This window comes from Phyllobates terribilis, unplaced genomic scaffold, assembly GCF_046119375.1.
Source record: "Phyllobates terribilis strain yellow unplaced genomic scaffold, ASM4611937v1 Scaffold_11__3_contigs__length_659146591, whole genome shotgun sequence".
In the NCBI taxonomy this organism is placed as follows: domain Eukaryota; kingdom Metazoa; phylum Chordata; class Amphibia; order Anura; family Dendrobatidae; genus Phyllobates; species Phyllobates terribilis.
This window is the reverse complement of record NW_027362771.1, coordinates 226441519-226463008: the sequence shown is the minus strand read 5'-3', so window position 1 is coordinate 226463008 and position 21490 is coordinate 226441519. Positions and strand designations below refer to the sequence as shown.

At 44.8% G+C, this 21490-nt stretch overlaps 1 protein-coding gene across 1 annotated transcript in view; it reads left to right on the top strand.

Moving 5' to 3' along the window:
- The first annotated feature begins 7999 nt into the window (after positions 1-7999).
- Positions 8000-21490, top strand: part of POT1 (protection of telomeres 1) — a 67330-nt gene continuing 53839 nt past the window's right edge. Inside the window, exons 1-4 of the mRNA XM_073652082.1 lie at positions 8000-8131; positions 8210-8324; positions 19028-19158; positions 20335-20625. Of these exons, the coding sequence (XP_073508183.1) occupies positions 8126-8131; positions 8210-8324; positions 19028-19158; positions 20335-20625 (543 nt within the window). The 5' untranslated portion in view covers positions 8000-8125. The remainder of the gene's footprint in view (positions 8132-8209; positions 8325-19027; positions 19159-20334; positions 20626-21490) is intronic.

The window sequence follows — 21490 nt, the reverse complement described above, 5'->3', positions numbered from 1 at the left end:
ATATTGGTGTCTGAACAGTCACAGCCACACTCAATTGTTTTTGGGAGGGGGAAAAAATACCAAAAGGTTAATAAGATGGGTATTTGTACAGTCTGACTGAGGAAAAAAAAACAGTCTGATTTAGATGAAAAAAAAAATGTTTCCTGGCCTCTGAGACCGGGGGATAAGTCTAGCAATTTGACCAACAGGAGCACACAGGACTGTAATGCAGCGTTTGCTGGTATAACCACTGCGTCTCCTATACAGCCTGCCTGCCTGCCTGATATCTGGGATGGATATTAGTCCTGAGAAGGACTGTTTGTTTGATTTTGCAGGCTTTAGAGACCCTACACTAACTATTTCGGAGTATAAATCTCTCCCTAGCTCAGCAGCACTGACCCAACACTGTCTGATCCGGAGCGACTGTGTCCAAGATGGCCGCGCCGGTTTTAAATACTCGAGGTGACGCTGTGCGGCCAGCCAATCACTGTAATGCCCACAAACAACATGGCTGCGGCATTCCAGTGACTGGTTGGCAATCCCTGCATGTTCATTGGCTCTGTAAAGCGCGCCAAACGTGCAGGGCGGAGACCCGAGCTCCCGCCCGAGTAACCCGGAAATGCTCGGTGCTCGCCGAACATCCCGAGTAGTGAGATGCTCGGGCGAGTACCGAGCAGTGTCGAGCATGCTCGCTCAACACTAGTAAAGATGTAAAAAAAAATGTTTTTTTTTTAAATATTTTTAAACAATATATAAAAGTTTAAATCACCCCCTCAACCAATTAAAAACAAAGAAATAAAAAAATATATATTTCGTATCCCAAAAAGTCCTGTCTATCAATATATAAAAATATTTAAACTGTATGTTAAATGCTAAAAAAATAGAACACAAGGATTGCCATTTCTTCCTGCACTTCCTAAGAAAAGTACAATCAAAACGTCCTATGTACCCCAAAATGTTATCGATAAAAACGTCAGCTAAAAAATAAGCCCATACCCAGCTTCTTGAATAGAAAAATAAAAAAGTTACAGAAAATGATGACCCCTTTTTTTGGCATCGTCGAAAATAATCATGAAAACAAAAAACAAAAATCAGTGGCATGTTTTCACCATTTCACCACACCACGATTTTTCCCTGTTTTTCAGTACATTATTTGGTAAAATAAATGGTGTTATTCGAAACTATAACTTGTCCCACAAAATACTAGCCCTTAGGCCATGGCCCCACTATCAGTATTCAGTCAGTATTTTTTCTCAGGAGTGGGAGCTAAAACCAGGTAAGGAACAATCAGAGAAAAGGTATAATAGAAACAAGTCACTAATTCTGCATTTATCACCCACTCCTGGTTTTGGCTCCCACTCCTGAGAAAAAATACTGACCAAATACTGATAGTGGGGCCATGGCCTTAGAAGTCTTGTGGACAGAAAGATAAAAACTCGAAAGGCAAAAACTAAAAATTACTCAGTCCTTAAAGGAGTTGTCAAGGACCGACACTGCCAATCTCACCGCTGCCACCAAATTGTCAGGAAGATCATGAAGATATTCCATAGCTGTCACCAATTTTCAGGACAATCACATAATCGAATGATGAGAGACGAGGCAAAGGCTACTATTGCTACTAGGCAGGTGCTTTCACAGTGAATGTATAGTACTGTATATACTGTACACATCCAATTCCACCCTTGACCAGCAACCGTCCAGAGAGAATCCAACACATGGGTGTATATATATACATATATATATACATATATATATATATATATATATATATATATATATATATATATATACAGTATGTGTATATATATATATATATACACATATATATATATACTTACTTCAGTACGGTCACCACCAAGCTCTGCAATAACCAAAGAAAAACTAGCTGCCACCACCAATCGTTTATCACAGGCCGACTGGACACCCGTTATTGGTAATGTTGAGCCTCATGAGGCTTTAGAGGTGCGGTTTATAGAGTAAGGAACAAAGCTATTCAATGTTATATATTTAATCCAACAATTAGGCAGTGCTTTTAAAAATATACAGAAGATGTTAAAAAGGGGACAAGACAATAGTTATAAAAAAATAAAAGGTTTAAACAAAAGAAAGTAACTAGACTTGATGTCATAGTAATTGCGCAGATCTTGCGAAGGGGAGCACTCTATTTAGAAAATGGCACAGTCCTTATAGCAGGCTGTATCTCCCAGTACTGAACATTGGTTCTTAGTCAGAACCTCATTTTACCAGGTAACAGCCACTCCCACCTACTTCCCCTGGTGACCTCAGATGGGGGCCGGTAAATGAGATGCAGGCTCGGGTACCAAAAATTATGAGATCTCCAATCTTAAGGATAACTGCCCCCCCCCTTGAGGTCCCAGGCTGGAGATATTAATGCTATATTTCTTAACATGATTTTAGCTTCCTATACATATGAAACATGGCATATACAAATTTATACATCTGGCCAATATTAATTCGGGGCTAATAGGTAGGCCGCACAGTAATGCAAGTGAATGCATTTCATTCGGCACTGTGCCACAATGCCGAAAATATATATCCCGTATCTATAGGACCTACGCCTGTCCCAAAAAACTAATATTCATATCTGGTACATGGCTCTGACTAGTCTGAGCCAATGCTCTGTGTGGCTGTTTGAAGTCAGGAAGAACCTAATTGCACAGCGTCACCATATCAGCCAGCTGTTTACTATTCATACTGACCACTCACAGGATGTGACCATAGGCGGATTATAATGAGGTCAATCCGGGCTACAGCCCGGGGCCCGGGGCTGCCATGGGGCCCGGGGCTCCCAGGGGCCTGTGGCCGGATTTACCTCATTATAATGTGTGACAGGAGGGCCCGAGAGTCGGAAGATGGAATCTGCTCTGCTGTGTCCGGTGGCGCTGCAAGGATGACTCACCAGCAACTGACTGTGTAAGTGCAGGAGAGGAGGCTCCGCCCACCTGCTCCAGCCTCCAGCAGAGCACAGAGCCAGATTACTTCATGGCCACTGCTCTCCCTGGCCCCTCCTCTGCTCTGAATGTTACCTCTCCGCTCTCCCCATCCTGCCCTGCAATTACACCAGAGCTCTGCAGTCGGGCCTCAAGAGGAGGGGAGGCTGCCCCACAGAGAAGATAGAAGAACCTGCATCATGTACAGAAAGGGTAAGTCCATGTGCAGTGTGTGTGTTTTATATATATATATATATATATATATATATATATATATATATATATATGTGTGTATGTATGTATATGTGTGTATCTATATCTATGTATTTGTGGACCATCAGAGGGGCTCACTCGCTGTCGTGGCCCGGGCTGCTTCCCCTGTGCAGGACCGCTGGCACTTCACCTGACATGGCCGTGAGCTGTGCGGCTGTGTCTGGTATTAATGACACGGCAGGGGCGACACTGCGCCTATAATTGTGCTTGTGTATTGCCCCTGCCGCGCCATTACTACCAGACACAACCGCACAGCGCACGGCCATGTCAGGTGAAGTGCCGGCAATCAAGCAGCGCCAGAGGTCCTACACAGATGCTGTAGAAGCAGCCCAGGTCCCAACGGCGAGTGGGCCCCTCTGATGGTCCAGGGCCATGTCTGTGACATGCCGGCGGCCCTGCACTGAGACATGCCTGAGGAGCTGCTGGACAAGACAGTTTTATGTGTTTATAAGATATGTACGTATGCATGTGTCTGTGCGCATATCTGCATATCGTGCGTGCGCACGTGTGCTGGCCCGGCCGCATCACAGCTTGAAGACACGGCCCTGTGCACGGCAGTGTCTGGTAGCGTGACGTCATGCAGTGTGCCCTGCACTGCTTCTTACCACCATAGAGGAGCTGGACGACTGGAGCCGAGCAGGGGGACAGCGAGTGATGTGTCAATGTGTGCAGATATCATTGAGTGATATGTCTGTTTATATGTATTTTTGTGTTTCAAATGTGTTTATGGCTAAGTGCCCACGATGCAGAAATGCTGCATATTTTTTCCGCTTCTCCCTGGCAGGAAAAACGCATGCAGATTTTACATGCGTTTTTCCTGCCAGGTAGAAGCGTTTGTCAAGCGTTTTTGCATGCATTTCCGCATGCGGGTTATCAAGCGCTTTCCAAGCGATTTTAGCATCATTTGGAAAAGTGCTTGACAACTTGGTCACACTATATAAATCCATGCAACCGGCATATATAGTGTGACCAAGTAATAGTTAAAAAAAAGAATAAGAATGGTAAAAAATAAAGATTATACTTACCTTCCGATGGCCCCGGGTCTCCTCAGCGATGCATCCGGTGTGTTGGGCGGCTCACGGTGGTGTGAAAGGACCTTTCATGACGTCATTTAGTCATGTGACAGGTCACGCGACAGCCGATGTCAGCTGTCGTGTGACCTGTCGCATGACTAAATGACGTCATGGCAGGACCTTTCACACCACCGCGACGCATACAACAGACCGGACGTATCGCTGAGGAGACCGGGGGCCATCGGAAGGTGAGTATAATCTTTATTTTTTTTATTTTAAATTCTTTTTTTTACAGGTACTATGGTATCCGGAACTGGATGAGAGCCTCCTCTTCTCAAAACCCGGGTACCATCCGCACATTGAATCGCTTAATATCCGCATGTGCACATGTAGTCATGCGGATATTAAGCGATTCAATGCAAGTCAATGGCGGCAATTACGCTGCGTTTGTCCGCAAAATTAATGGACATGCTGCGTTTTTTTCCGCAATGATAATCCGCATTGGAAATTTCCGCAGCATGTGCACAGCAGATGCGGATTATCATTGGAGACCATGGGGCACGTATTACCAAGCGTTTTTTCAGCGTTTCTGCTGCGGAAATTCCGTGGCAAAAACGCTTGAAAAACGCACAGTGGGCACGCAGCCTATGCGTGTATGTATTTGTCTTTGTATATGTCTGTATATGTTTGTTTGTGTGTGTGCGGCCTCCTGCTGTATCTGGGGGGGGCGCCGTGCGTCCTCCGGCTGTATCTGGGGGGGGCGCCGCGCGGCCTCCGGCTGTATCTGGGGGGGGCGCCGCGCGGCCTCCTGCTGTGTCTGTGGGGAGTGCCGCGCGTCCTCCTGCTGTATCTGGGGGGGGGCACCATGCGGCCTCCGGCTGTATCTGGGGGGGGGCAACGTGCGGCCTCCAGCTGTATCTGGGGGGGGCGCCGTGCGGATCCCGGCTGTATCTGGGGGGGGCGCCGTGCGGCCCCCGGCTGTATCTGGGGGGGGGGGCGCCGTGCGGCCTCCGGCTGTATCTGGGGGGGGCGCCGTGCGGCCTCCTGCTGTATCTGGGGGGGGCGCCGTGCGGCCTCCTGCTGTATCTGGGGGGGGCGCTGTGCGGCCTCCTGCTGTATCTGGGGGGGGCGCCGTGCGGCCTCCTGCTGTATCTGGGGGGGGCGCCGTGCGGCCTCCTGCTGTATCTGGGGGGTGGCGCCTTGCGGCCTCCTGCTGTATCTGGGGGGTGGCGCCATGCGGCCTCCTGCTGTATCTGGGGGGTGGCGCCGTGCGGCCTCCTGCTGTGTATAGGAGGATTATGTGAAAGCTCAAATTATACAGTATGAGACCCTACATACATAGGGGGATGTCAGCATACTTGTGCTCAATATTAAGTCATACAATTAATATAAAAAAAATAATTATAATTAATATATTAATATTGTGCAGAATTAATTTCACATGAACTATCACATGATCTATCAAAGGGGGATCATGTGACAAGTCATGTGATACATCAGGCAGGTGTGTGTGTGTGTGTGTGTGTGTGTGTGTGTGTGTGTGTGTGGGGGGGGGGGGGGGGGGGGGGAGCCATGCCGTCTAAAGTGCCCGGGGCCCTTGCTACTCTTAATCCACCGCTGGATGTGACTGCATCACAGCGGGGGGGACGTGGAGAGATTGGGAGGAAGAGAGGGTCAGCTCTTCTTTTCCATTGCCCTGATTTACAATTCATACTGCAGCCATACTCCTATGGGTGTTATGAGGGTGACAGGGTAGTATGAAACTAATACTGATTTAATCCTAAATGTCTATTTAATGTAATAATGTAATTGTTTTTCTAAGATACTTTAGTGAAAAATTCCCTATCGTTCCCTTTTCACTGTACCGAATTGCTTTATTTACCAATCTCCTGCTTGATGAAATTTCGTTTGAGAAACACCAGTGCATGCTTGGATACTCAAATGAGATGTCATCCGGGAGCAGAGGCTGTGGTCACTGCCACAACCTCTATCCCAAGCCTGAAACCAATTGCCAACCGTGACGTCCTTTTCAGGAGCTGGGCTAGTCCCTGCTCTACTGAGCATGCACTGGTTGTCAAGTCCGATGTAAGCTCAGTAGAATCTTGTCATTATGCGATATTACTTTCTATGGTCAGTGACAAGTCAACAAGAGAGCGCACTGTCATTGTGCATTGCAAGAAAATAACCCGACCAGCAGGAAAAGCAGAGATCAGCCCCGCCTCCGAAAGTGATGTCTGTTTCTCAGGCAGGGCTGGTCTCTGCTTTTTCTGCTGGCTGGATTCTCTCCTTACAATGTGCAGTGACAGTGCGCTCTCTTGCTGACTTGTCACTTCTCACCAGAGCTGGTTAGGGAGCGCACTGTCATTGTGCATGAAAAAGTATATTGCAAAGTGACAAGATCCTACTGAGCATAGGTTGAAATTGACAACTAATGCATGCTCAGTAGAGCAGGGACTAGCTCAGTCCCTGAAAAGGACGTCACTGATGACACCTTGTTTCACGGTGGGGACAGAGGATGCCACCTCAGCCCCTGATGACAGCATGCTCTGGGGGCTCTCATGCAAAGTGTCATCTAACAGAAAGTAAATAAAAAAGAATGCAGTTAGATAGTGTAGTGAGGGAACTTTCTAATTAAAGTATTAGAAAAGCGGTTGGATTACATTAGACAGACATTTAGGGTTAAATCAATGTTAAGCTGCGTGCCCACTATCCGTTTTTCAAGCGTTTTTGCTGCGCAATTTCAGCAGTGAAAACGCTTAAAAAACGCTTGGTAATACGTGCCCCATGGTCCCCCATGATAATCCGCATGTGCTGTGCACATGCTGATGAAATTTCTGCTGCGGATTATCGTTGCGGAAAAATAAGCAGCACTACCAATTATTTTGCGGGCACGCAGCGTCATTGCCGCCATTGACTTGCATTGAATCACTTAATACCCGCATGACTACATGTGAACATGCGGATATTATGCGTTTCAATGTGTGGATGGTACCTGGGTCTGGAGAAGAGGAGACTCTCCTCCAGACCTGGGTACGATAGTACCTGTAGTTAAAAAGAATTAAAATTAAAAAAAACATTATACTCTGATGGTCCCCGGTATGGTGCGTCCTGGCTGCCTGGTGGCTCGCGATGGTGTAAAAGGACCTTACATGACGGTCACGAGACCGCCACTCACGTTGGCGGTCTCGTGACCTGTCACATGACTAAATGACGTAATGGAAGCTCCCTTTACACCACCGCGAGACACCGGGGAGACCGGAGAAGGAGACTGAGGGCCATCGGAAGGTGGGTATAATGTTTTTTTTACCATTTTTATTGGTTTTTTAACTATTACTTGGTCACAGTATATAAATCTATGCTGTTTGCATGGATTTATATAGTGTGACCAAGTTGTCAAGCACTTTCCAAGTGATGCTAAAATCGCCTGGAAAGCGCTTGATAACCTGCATGCAGAAGTGCAAGTGAAGAACGCTTCACAAACGCTTCTACCTGGCGGGAAAAACGCATGTACAATCCGCATGTACAATCCGCATGTACAATCCGCATGCGTTTTTTCTGCCAGGGAGATGCGGAAAAAATCCAGAGCATTTCTGCATCGTGGGCACATAGCCTTAAAGCTCTCTATAAAAGGGTTAACTCATAGGGATCAGGAGAAGTGTAGAGACAGTGTATGAACACTTCATGACGCCAAGAGCTTCAAATAAAATAATCCGTGTGTGACTATAGGGAAAAGTGACATTGTCACTGGCGCATGGTGGCACTGGCCAGCTCACGCAGCACATCCTCCCGCCCTCCCGAGCCGAAGCCCCGCCCCTCCGGTCACGTGAGCGGCGAGGGCGCTGTGGAGTAAAACCGCGCGCTGTCACGGCTGATCACGTGTCCTTGTTGCAGTGGTGAAGCTCCGAGAGGATGTGTGTATGTGTCTGAGCTGTAGACTACACGTGTGTACCTGTCTGGACGTGGTCACATGATGTCACTGTGTTCATGTTTTAGGCTCCTGCGCACAGGTACACTTACACGCCGCTGGACCAGCTGGTGGAGAGCACGGTGGCCAATGTGTACGGGGTTGTGACGTTTTTTAAGCTTCCATATCGTAGTAAAGGGACAGGTATGTACAACGCAGCAGTGACGTAGTGAGGATGGGAGATCCGCGCCGAGTAAAGCCCCGCCCACATGCATTGTATACGCCCATAAAGTTATCAGGCCCCCATCCATGCACGGTCACATGACTGCTCCTGCGTGTGGTCAGATGTGGCCGCAGTATGGCCATCACCCTCACGTGTCCCCACAGGGCTGTGAGCTCCAGTAAATGACCCAGGGAAGTCCCTTGTGGCTCTTATGCACAAATGGCAGATATCTGGCATGGCGCCACACTCTACGGTCGTGAAAGGGAACCTGTCACCTCCAACCTGCTATCTACCTGCTCATATAGTGATAGTCTGCAGGGAACCTGCCATATCCACAACTATCTACCTGCTCACATAGTGATAGTCTGCAGGGAACCTGCCACCTCCAACCTGCTATCTACCTGCTCACATAGTGATAGTCTGCAGGGAACCTGCCACCTCCAACCTGCTAACTACCTGCTCACATAGTGATAGTCTGCAGGGAACCTGCCATCTCCACAACTGCTATCTACCTGCTCACATAGTGATAGTCTGCAGGGAACCTGCCACCTCCAACCCGCTATCTACCTGCTCACATAGTGATAGTCTGCAGGGAACCTGCCACCTCCACAACTATCTACCTGCTCACATAGTGATAGTCTGCAGGGAACCTGCCATCTCCACAACTGCTATCTACCTGCTCATATAGTGATAGTCTGCAGGGAACCTGCCACCTCCAACCCGCTATCTACCTGCTCATATAGTGATAGTCTGCAGGGAACCTGCCATCTCCACAACTGCTATCTACCTGCTCACATAGTGATAGTCTGCAGGGAACCTGCCACCTCCAACCCGCTATCTACCTGCTCACATAGTGATAGTCTGCAGGGAACCTGCCACCTCCAACCCGCTATCTACCTGCTCACATAGTGATAGTCTGCAGGGAACCTACCACCTCCACAACTATCTACCTGCTCACATAGTGATAGTCTGCAGGGAACCTGCCATCTCCACAACTGCTATCTACCTGCTCATATAGTGATAGTCTGCAGGGAACCTGCCACCTCCAACCCGCTATCTACCTGCTCACATAGTGATAGTCTGCAGGGAACCTGCCACCTCCAACCCGCTATCTACCTGCTCATATAGTGATAGTCTGCAGGGAACCTGCCATCTCCACAACTTCTATCTACCTGCTCACATAGTGATAGTCTGCAGGGAACCTGCCACCTCCAACCCGCTATCTACCTGCTCACATAGTGATAGTCTGCAGGGAACCTGCCACCTCCAACCCGCTATCTACCTGCTCACATAGTGATAGTCTGCAGGGAACCTACCACCTCCACAACTGCTATCTACCTGCTCACATAGTGATAGTCTGCAGGGAACCTGCCACCTCCACAACTGCTATCTACCTGCTCATATAGTGATAGTCTGCAGGGAACCTGCCACCTCCACAACTATCTACCTGCTCACATAGTGATAGTCTGCAGGGAACCTGCCATCTCCACAACTGCTATCTACCTGCTCATATAGTGATAGTCTGCAGGGAACCTGCCACCTCCAACCCGCTATCTACCTGCTCATATAGTGATAGTTTGCAGGGAACCTGCCGTCTCCACAACTGCTATCTACCTGCTCATATAGTGATAGTCTGCAGGGAACCTGCCACCTCCACAACTGCTATCTACCTGCTCATATAGTGATAGTCTGCAGGGAACCTGCCACCTCCACAACTATCTACCTGCTCACATAGTGATAGTCTGCAGGGAACCTGCCATCTCCACAACTGCTATCTACCTGCTCATATAGTGATAGTCTGCAGGGAACCTGCCACCTCCAACCCGCTATCTACCTGCTCATATAGTGATAGTCTGCAGGGAACCTGCCATCTCCACAACCGCTATCTGCCTGCTCATATAGTGATAGTCTGCAGGGAACCTGCCACCTCCAACCTGCTATCTACCTGCTCATATAGTGATAGTCTGCAGGGAACCTGCCATCTCCACAACCGCTATCTACCTGCTCATATAGTGATAGTCTGCAGGGAACTTGTCACATCCAACCCGATATCTACCAGCTCATATAGTGATAGTCTGCAAGGAACCTGCCATCAGATTCATGATGCCAGAACCAGGTTGGGTGATTGAAGCCAGAAAGGTTTTACTCTGAGCTGCGCTGGCTTTTTAGAGGAAACATAGTTTGAAAATCCAGTCTGGGGTCCGTAGGCACAGACCTAACTAGTCCAATGTCGCTCCGGACGCCTTCTCTCCGCTCCAGCTGATTGACAGGTCTTTCCTTATGTATACACAAGATATACCTGTCAATCACCTGAAGCGAAGCAGGAAGAAACCAACAAGGGGCTTCACTGGCAAGTCACGTCTCTGCCTATAGTCCCCTGCCAGATTTGCAAACTATGGGCCCAGTTCATCAAAGCTTTTATGCTAGTATTCTGGTGTAAAAAGCAATGAAAAGTCGCATAATTCTGGTGCAACTGGGGACTGCGCTAAAGTTGTGCAACTTTTGGTGTTCTTACGCCATTTTCGCCTAGCTCCCACAAAGTGGATGTGGTTGTGGTGACCGCCGCTCATCAACTTCCCTACACCACAAATCTTACTCCAGCAGGATCTGGGGTGAGACGCACAAAGAGGTGTACGCCACTCATCTGGCACTCTTCATTCTTGGAGAGGCATTTATCTCTTCATGGGTCAGGAGCGTCTGCCACCATCGCCGATGATTCGGCTCTATGCCTTTGCCAGAGCATTTCAGAGTAAAGCATACCTGGCCTCAATCATGCAGCCGGTGTCTGATTCCTGCTGCCTGTGGTTCTGGCAGCATAAATCTAATGACGGGTTCCTTTTTTTCCATTTATAGGGCCTGATCTCGGCCATTTAAAAAGCGCCTATATACTAACGTGTTTACTGCCCAGTTTACATTGGCTGTTGAAAATCAATGGGAACAGAGCAATTGTTAGTATTATGGTTCTGAACCCACACAGCATCATTTTGCCAGCAGCTCTTCCCTTGTATACTTGGGGTGATGTACTGCCGTGGAAAAATCAATTTTACACCAGCATAAGCAATCTGATCACTTGCCAAACAAGCGTTTTGCTCATTTGTTCGGCAATTACCGGTATGTCTACAAGGGCTAATGATTGGGAATTAATGTTCTCCTGAATTTTTGGTCACAGTTCTGTTCTTGTATCTTTGTTACTAGACTCCTTACATTTTCACATCATTTGTGCAGATGACCACACCATTGTAGGGGTGCCAGCTTATTTTTTTCCTGAGTTTTAAAGCAATTTTGAGGCCATGTTCTCAAGTAACATAAGCGCTGAATTTTTTTCAATCAGAAAATCTGCATTTAAACATTCAAGCAAAGTGAATGTCATTTCATGACCGCTCATACCGACTGTGCGTTTAAATATGCTGTGGTGCTGGGCGTTTTTGGTGTTATTGCCCTATAGACTTATATGGGGAGCCTGAAAAAATATCCGCAAAAGTGTAATTGCGCTTTTAACATCGAAATAGTTGCGTTTCTGCATAAAAAGTAAGTTAATCACCAAAAAATGCAATAAACAGTAATGAATATTTTGACATGAAGCATGTACACTACGTGAGAACATGGCCTGAAGTGGATTCCCTTCTTTGTGAACATACCCAAAGAGTATCTGAAGAAAATTTTGATCCTTTCCATTGTTTCCAATCATGACACTGTCAAATCACAAAATTAAAAAAAAAAAAACGTGGAAAAAAAATCACAATTCAAAAAATGCATTAAAAGCCATGATGAAAAGCACTTCAGACCTCTTGAAATCTCCTGAAAAAGCTGCATGGGTTTCTGACATTGGTTGATTTTTGCTACATCACAAGCTTTCCCTACCTGTGCAGAAGCTGGTATACATTAGGTGCTTCTCCTGCACTCCTCTCTGCCTCCTATTTTACCTATCCCCGCACTACTAGATGCCAAGGAGCCTGCACACCAGAACAAAATTGCTATTTTTTTATGTTTTGCTTTTATTTATAAAAATATCAACCTAAATTTACTATTAACACCTTTGTGACATACATGCCAGCAGGGCGGCACATCATTCTACATGCCCATCGGCCTCCGTGCCTGTCATTACGATAGTACTGTTAAAGCCAGCGTTTAGTTATGGCTCTTGGAAGAAGGGGAGGAAAGAACAAATATGGAAAAAAACTGAAATTGTCCACAGTGTGAAGGAGTAAACATAAAGTACAATGTGTCAGGGAAAACAGTCTAAAAATCAATGGAATATGTTGAAACATTCCAGCGTTATCGCCACATAAAGGGACACATGTCAGATGTGAAAAATGTGGACTGGTCCCTAAGGGATTAATATGACATTGCTACTTTATCGCTTGTTTTAGCTTTGCGGTTCTCTGCTTGTTTCTAGACATCTTAGTTCTACCCAACAGTCAGAAATGAGTCAAGTAGCAGTATTTCATTTTGTCATACTTTAATAAACTTGCCACTTCAATCCATATGAGGCCAATGTTAGGGTTTTCTTACCATACATCTTGTTTTATCATCATCATCACGCTGGCTGTAGACATATTCAGCTGTTTTTCTGGCATTGCTTTTATCGTTGTTTTTTTTTTTTGCATGCTTATTTTTTACGCATAAAGTTAGTGTACTTATTTTGGATTCTGCCACGTACAGCTATGTGCAGACGATGCGGTTTTAATGCGTTTCCACGGCTGTTTTTCCGCCGCGGAAACACATTAAAACCACTTGTTAATAGGTCCGCCATGTATAGCAATGGTAATCAGGATGTGCTGTGCACATGATGCGGAAATTTCCGCTCCAGGTTACCATTGTGGTAAAAAACGACGCAGGACCATTTATTGCGCGATTCCACAGTGATATCGCGCCCATTGACTTACATTGAATCGCAGCAAACCCACAGGTAGAATATTTATACCTGTGGATTTGCTGGGTATCAATGAAAGATAATGGGTGTGAAATTGCGGCGGAAATGCTCTGCGGGTGGTACCCGGGTCGGGAGAGGAGACTGCTACTCCTCACATCCGACCGCCGTTCCCGCTGATAACAGCGAGAGTGAAGTGGATGGGAGGAGCAGCAGTCTGTTCTTCCCAGCCCGCGTGCCCACTGTCAAAAAAAAAAAAAAAGGAAAAATAAACCTTTATACTCACCTGTCCGGCTGCCCCCGGTGTCTTCCTGGTCCCCGGCGATGTTCTCTCCCCGGCGGCTCGCGCCCCGCAGTATACCGAGCTGCCAGGACCTTCGGTGATGTCACTGATCAGCTGATGGCCACATGACCATCAGCTGATTGCTCACGCTGGCAGTCAGCTGATTCTCACTCTGGGAACATTTGCAAGAATGCTCCCACGGTGGTTACGTCACCAGGGCTGATCAGATGAATACGCTAGTGTCCGCTGCAGATTTTGACCAATTTGAAGTGTCATTATATAGATTCACATGTACCGACAACAAAAGTGCGGTATTAGAACATCGCGTTTTGGACGCAATAAAAATATGTTGTGTCCAATGCGCTGCTTAGTGCTGTTCCTGGGGATGTAGCGGCTAATGAACCAGCTGTGAGATGTTAATTATGGCCAGGGAAAATGTTTGCAGTTGCCACCTTCCTAGGCTAAAAATAACAGCTCACAGCAGCCGCATAAATTACATGAATAGAAATTCTAATGAAGATTGGGTGAGTGGGACTAGCTGACACCCAGCTCTTTTGTTTGGTGATGACAAGGTGTCAATCAGACCTTTTCATGACCAAACTTAATTAAAGTAAAGTAAAGAGTTAAAGGGGTATTCCCATCTCCAAGATCCTATCCCAATATGTATTAGGTGTAATAATATTAGCAAATGCCTACAATTAGAAATGTAGTATAGTATTTTTGATTCGCTTTGCCACTTGCCTCGTGTGTAGGCAATACAGGACCTTAGGTATCCACAGTTACGACCACTAGCAGCTAGCTGACTAACTGCCACTTTATCAGTGGACGATACCTAAGGTCCTGCAATGCCCGCACATGAGGAAAAAGACATAGCAAATCAAAAATGCTATACTACATTTCTAATTGTAGGTATTTGCTAATGTTATTATTATTACACCTATTACATATTGGGATAGGATCTTGGAGATGGGAATACCCCTTTAAGTAAACGCACAGACACAGAGCAAACACTTTATTTGAAATACGACAAACACATTCAGACACAATCATTTAAATTAACCAATATACTCACCCAAGTTCTATGGTAATCCAAGGGTTTAAGCAGTGTCCCACCACATAACTTTTATTTAGTTCATCAAAGCATTCATTGATGTACAAAAACGCTTAAAAAAAACATGAAATAAAATTGTCAAAAATGCATGTAAAATCCGCATGCGTTTTTGTTCTGCAAGGGAGATGTAAAAACGCTCAGGAAATTTCTGCTTCAAATTCGTATCGTGCGCACATGTCCTACCATAGATTCTTCATTTGCCTTCCACTGAGAAAACAACCCTCTCTGCTCCATATTAGATAATCTTTACTTCCAAGAAGAGTCTTGTTAGACAGAATTTTGCTTAATAATACATTTTCAATAAAGGACCAAGTAATAATGCAAAACTAATTAAATATTCCAAATTACCTAGCTTTCCCTTGAAGCTACAAAATAATGAGAGCTTTGCAGGAACATAAATAAATGATCCTTATACGTACATTTTAGTATACTTAGAGCAGTATGAATTTATGTAGACCGGATAGACTATAGAATGAAAAGCTTCATATTATGTTAGGTGCTCCATTTATACGTCTGTAGGATATTCTCTATTTATTGAGATGTAAGCCAGTCAGTGAATTTTCTTCTCTCTAAACTTCTCTGGCCATATCTTTCATCTTGGTCTGAAGATGGTGTGATCTATTGTCCATTACTGGGTCATTTCCTCCTGCCCCTTGTTCATAAATGGGTAGAATGCAGTTCCATCTCTTCTAACTAGTGAGAATGCTGGAACTGCACAAGCAATTTCCAATATTAAAAGAAAAAAAAAATCATAAGGGAAGAATCTAAGGATTTTTTTTTCTTGCTGTTAGAAAATTTGTAGTGGGGGATGTAAATTTGAGTATATAAAACACACAAGTCTTACCCTCTTTTACATTAAAAGAGTTCTCCAGGATTACTCAATGCGCAACGCACGCTGTCAGGACTTTCCGGTGTCGGCGGCAAAAGTGGGTGGTCACATGACTGCAAATATGCGATTTGCTTACATGTGGTCAAGTGGCAACTAAATGTGCACAGCTTCATTCAATTCACTTGTATTGGGCGAGGCCGCTCATGTCTAGTTGTAATGTGGTCTGAAGTATGCATCGGAGAATCCTGATAGTGTGCAGTGCGTGCGCTGTGAGGAGTCAAATGTCTTCAGTCACATAGAAGTGTGGCATTTTCACGCCATGTTCGCCCACAAACTGGGTGGGACGGGGGATGATGAGACGTGGCAAACCCTGCTTGTCAAATTCATGACAAGCGGCGACATTCATTAAGCCACAAATCTTACTCTAATCCCCAACTGGAATAAGATTTGTGGCGCACGCCACTTTTCAGAAACGCCAGATTCATTAGGAGGCGTGCAGCTCTTAATGAATCGGGAGCGTCTGACTCCAGCACGAACCCTCATCGAGACTGGTGTGAACATCCGTTGGTCTTGATAATTTGGGGCTGTAGAGCGCAGTGTGGAGTGCAACGGAGCTGGATGCCGGAGAAGATGGCGATTGGTGATTATATTCACACACCATACATTACACGAGCAGTTACACAGGTATAAGGAATACAATTAGCGGGAGTGTTTCTTTAAAGTGACAAGAGCTTGCATTGCTTAGCAGGCAGCATGTCAGCATTCAGGCACTCAGTATTGCTTGCTCCTCATAAAGTGATAAAAAAAAGGGCACAGCTGTGGGAATAACATGGAGAAGATTGACCAAATAGGGACTGAAAAGAACAAGAAAAGAAGGTTTTTGCATGCCATCAGAAGGCCAATAACCTCTCTCCATTGCCGCAAACATGGTTGGCTATTATTGCAAGTTCTTGCCTCAGTCATAGAAGCTGTAACACATGAACCTCTGTCAAATAATTTCCAAACCAGGATGAAAGCAGCCTGTTAGGCTTCTAGGTAGAAAAAACCCTTCACCATGAAAGTACTGTCCAATCTGCAGGCATCTTGTTACAGAGCAGGGGCAGCGGAGCAGATTGAGATATAGTTTAATGAGAAAAGATTAAGTATAAGCAGTGTATTAATGCTTTAAAGGGAACCAGTCAGGTCCAATAATGCTACTAACCTCCAGATATGGTGTTAAAAGCGTTATGAAGGTGCCTGGCCGCTGTACTAAAAGTGTGGCACCGGGGAAAAAATGAACTTTGTTTCTCCAGGGAGCTGGTAGCTTTCCGTCATGCCGGTGTGCCCAAATCAATTACAGTCATCGCTCACAGAACTGAAAGCAGCAGCTGTAAGAACACCCCGGCAATGACTGACAGCTCACTCAGTACTGCATCAGTGCTAAAAAGGCAGAGTAATGGTGTTATTGGACATGGCAGGTTCCCTTCGTCAGCACAGAATGACCGTTCAAGTACAGGCGCTCGGTGCATCATGGCGGGGCCAATCATTTAACTACACCTTCATGCCTGCTAGTTTACTGTCACCCTCCTTCTCTGGCTCTATGAAGCCAGACCTGTCAATCAAAGAAGAGGGAGAGATGGAGGGAAAACAAGTAGGTGGGAAGGTGAACTTAAAGCGTAACTCTTTTTTTTTATTTTTACTGCACTGTGCTGAAGACTGAGGTAACCTGCTGATGCACTGACATACAGTGCATGGGATCCAGCCAGGAGCGCGCACACTGTTCAGGCTCTGCCCCCACCCTTAGAAAGCCGTATTCAGTATCTGTGGAACTGAATACGATTTGCTTCAGAAGCAACATATAGGGATATCTAGAAGGTTTTCTTTCGGATTTCATTTATAAGGTATATTTGAAAGATTATTAAAATCATTTGCTCTACCTCATTATTATTAAAAATTAAAGGTAAAGTGACTCTTTAACCCCTTTGCAACCCTGGGATTTTCCGTTTTTGCATTTTCATTTTTCACTCCCCTTGTTCCCAGAGCCATAGCGTTTTTATTTTTTGGTCAATATGGCCGTGTGAGGGCTTATTTTTTGCGGGACGAGTTGTACTTTTCAACGCCATTACTAGTTTTACCATATCGTGTACGGGAAAACAGGAAAAAAATTCCAAGTGCGGTGAAATTGCAAAAAAAGTACAATACCACAGATGTTTTTTTTTTGTTTTTTTTACTACGTTCACTGAATGCTAAAACTGAACTGCCATTATTATTCTCCAGGTCATTTCGAGTTCGTAGACACCAAACCTGTATAGGTTGTTTTTTATTTAAGTGGTGAAAAAAAATTCCAAATTTTGCTAAAAAAAGGCGCCATTTTCCAAGACCCTTAGTGTCTCCATTTTTCGGGATCTGGGGCCGTGTGAGGGCTTATTTTTTGCGCGCCGAGCTGAAGTTTTTATTGATACCATTTTGGGGTAGATCCGATGTTTTGATCGCCCATTTTATTGCAATGTTGCGGCGACCTAAAAAACGTAATTCTGGCGTTTAGAATTTTTTTCTTGTCACGCTGTTTACCGATTGGATTAATTCTTTTTTTATATTGATAGATCGGGCGATTCTGAACGCGGCGATACCAAATATGTGTATGTTTTTTTTTTTTATTATTTTATTTTGAATGGGGCGAAAGGGGGGTGATTTAAACTTTCATATTTTTAAAAACATTTTTTTTTCACTTTTTGCATGCTTCTATAGTCTCCATAGGAAACTAGAAGCAGCACTTGTCTGATCGCCTCTGCTACATAGGGTTGATGAGCAGATCACCTCTATGTAGCAGAAATGCTCCAGTGCTATGAGCGCCGACCACTAGGTGGCGCTCATAGCGATCAGAACATGACAACCACTGGGGTCTGCTGCAGACCTAGGGTTGTCATGCCCACCCATCAGTGACCCGCGATCACGTGACGGGGTCACCGATGGGCGGGGTAAGTGACGCGCTTCCGGCGCAGCGATGTTAAATGCCGTTGTCAGAGATTGACAGCGGCATTTAACTAGTTAACAGCCGCGGGTGGATCGCGATTCCACCCGCGGCTGTTGCAGGCACATGTCAGCTGTAAGGATCAGCTGACATGTGCCCGGTTCAGTGTGGGCTCACCGCCGGAGCTTTTTCCCATACACGATATGGTAAAACCAGTAATGTCGTTCAAAAGTACAACTCATCCCGCAAAAAATAAGCCCTCAGACGGCCATATTGACCAAAAAATTGACCATCAATCTATTAAAATGTCATCCGAGTGTGTTTTTTATTTTCTTCCCACAGACTCATTGACTTGCATGGCCGAGTGCTAGCCGACTATCGAATGCAAATCGTGCATGCCGTGATGTATTTTTTTCCCTCAAACAGAATGTGTCACAGGAAAATGTGCACGTCCCCATAGAATAACATTGGTGTGAATGCGATCCAATGTTTTTTTTCGATCGCACATAGACCGAAAATACGGTCGTCTGCACGAACCTTTACAGAAATGTAATCTTTGGAATATGTGTCCAGAGCCTGAATGTTCTGATTACAGCATAGTTAAGTAGCAAGATGACTTGGCATTCTTTTTTTTATTGCAGACTATTGTTCTATTATTACAATTGTGGACCAGTCCAATGTGAAGCTGAAGTGCACATTTTTCAGCGGAAGTCAAGCTTCTCTTCCGAAAATTTATAAAATTGGTGATATTGTTCGATTTCATAGAATGAAGGTATGCTATTGAGTCCATGTAAAAGTCTTTCATATCTGTATACTATAAATACAGTGCAACCAGCAAATTTGGGAGGAAAGAAGGGTTAGAGTTTTGGCATGCTCTTTGACATCGTTCTTGAGCACAGTGCACACTTATGTCCAGGAACAATTCCCGCAGGGTGAATATGCCCAACTTTGCAGAATTTAAACCAGGTATATAGTAGACAGTTCTTCCCCTTTACCCATACTCTCCCAAAGTTTCTCATGAATTGTTATTTGTAAGCTAAACATTAGTAAAATGGCAAATTAGATTTAGCATAATTCAGTACCATAGTAACCTTAATACAGTTCCATGTAGTATATAGGCACTGCTGCATTGATTCTGTACTGTGTCTTCTGCATGTACAGTACAGTAAAAAGTGACAGTGTATGCAAAATCAAAAATGATAGAAATTGCTTTCTGGGACCATAAGGCATTTAGGATTATAGCATCAGCATCCAGGTAAATAATTCAGACACCTGATACTGTACAATATAAAACTCACAGCAGTGTGTGCCTATTGCATGCACATTACTCTCTTGGGGTACTTCTGCATGTATCTTTGGACAGAGGAAAGATGTTGGGGATTTCACCATAGAGTCCTTGTAAATCTGGTGCAAAATCTGCATATTTCACATGAGGATTATGTTGTGGATTTGACACAGATTTCATTCAAAGGGTGAAATTGGTGGTGAAAATCCAGACGATTGAAGTGGTATCTACTTTGCTGCCACCGTAGTCCACTGCTAATTTTCTGCCCTCAACTCTGGATAGAAAATCCAGTGGAACTACTATGTATAGACATACCCTCTTAGTACAAATTAAATATGGTATAATGGTTCTGCACGTCTAAATCCCATTTTCAAGTATGGTAATTCCTTAAGTGGCTCAACGTTTTCAGGTAAATAGGGATTTCCAGCAGGGAGCTTCACATAGCCTCATCCATGCACTCCTCCTGGCATGGCAAGAACGATGATGGTATGAAGTTAGGACAAGAAAAAATCTTCCATTATTGGAAACTTGCAATATTAATGTATAATGGTTGTCCTGGAACACAGTATTGCTGTTACCCAACATTGATATAGGTTGTATGATCTGTCTCGTTGACCAAATAAGCACAATTTTGGAATAGTTTTTATTTTTTTTTCCTTTTAGATCCAAAAGTTTAACAATGAATTTCAAGGTATTAGTAGTAGTGGTTTCTCAGCGTTGGTATTTGAAGGTACGGTTGACGGTCCACTCGTTCCAAGGACTTCTAGTGAGCGTTATAGCTTTACTACAGAAGACCAGAAAATCATAGAAATCTTACGCCATTGGCAGATGGGACTGCAGCAGTTTTCTAGCTCAAGACGGAAGTTATCAGATGTACAGCCTGGTCAATATTTCGATTTGATCTGTCAGCTTGTTGCAAAAGCTGAGTTTGATAAAGCCTCGTATCTCCTTAAGGTAATGTATGTTTCTGCACTTTTTTTTCCCCATGTTTTATTTTGTCTCTACAATCAGCAGCTTGGTTATCTACCCTAACTTCTGTAGAGCATTACACATATAATAGTATTTTGTGATATTTGAAATCTAAAGATTAAAAAAATAAACTGGGTCCAAGTCTTCCAGGGGACATCATGTTTGTCTCCTTCACCTCAAAGCCTATTTTCACCTTCCTGACTGGGCCAAATTTTCCATTCCTGACCAGTATCACTTTATGAGGCAATAACTCTGGAACGCTTCAACGTATCCCAGTGATTCTGAGTTTGTTTTTTTCATGACAAATTGTATTTCATGTTAGTGGTAAATTTAGGTTGATATTTTTTGCATTTATCTGTGAAAATATCGGAAGCTTGGCGAAAATGTTTCAATTTTCAAACTTTTTATTTTTATGCCCTTAAAGGGAATGTGTCACCCCCTGGGAGATATCAGACCTCTAATATGGGCAAACAGGGTATAGAAAAGTAAATGTATACATACCTGTATGGCCCATAGTAGAGGTTTGATTGCAGAGAAATGTGTTTTTATTAACTCTGTTTTGCACAGGCTTGGTTTCACAGTGACTCCTCGGCGCCTGTACAATAGAACCCTGCGGCGCATTGCGCAGACAAAGGTGGCCGGGAGGGAACAAAGCGCACTCTATGTGAGAGGCGCTTTGCGCATGCGCAGAAGCTGAGGGAGAACAGTGCACATCACAGGGCCCTGTGACGTGCAGGGGAGGGGGCAATATGCTAACTAAAAACATAAGCGGGGATTACTAAGAAGATAGGCGGGGATATCTTGGCATCCGGGAGACGCCAAGTATGTGCAAGACCGAGTTGATAAAAAC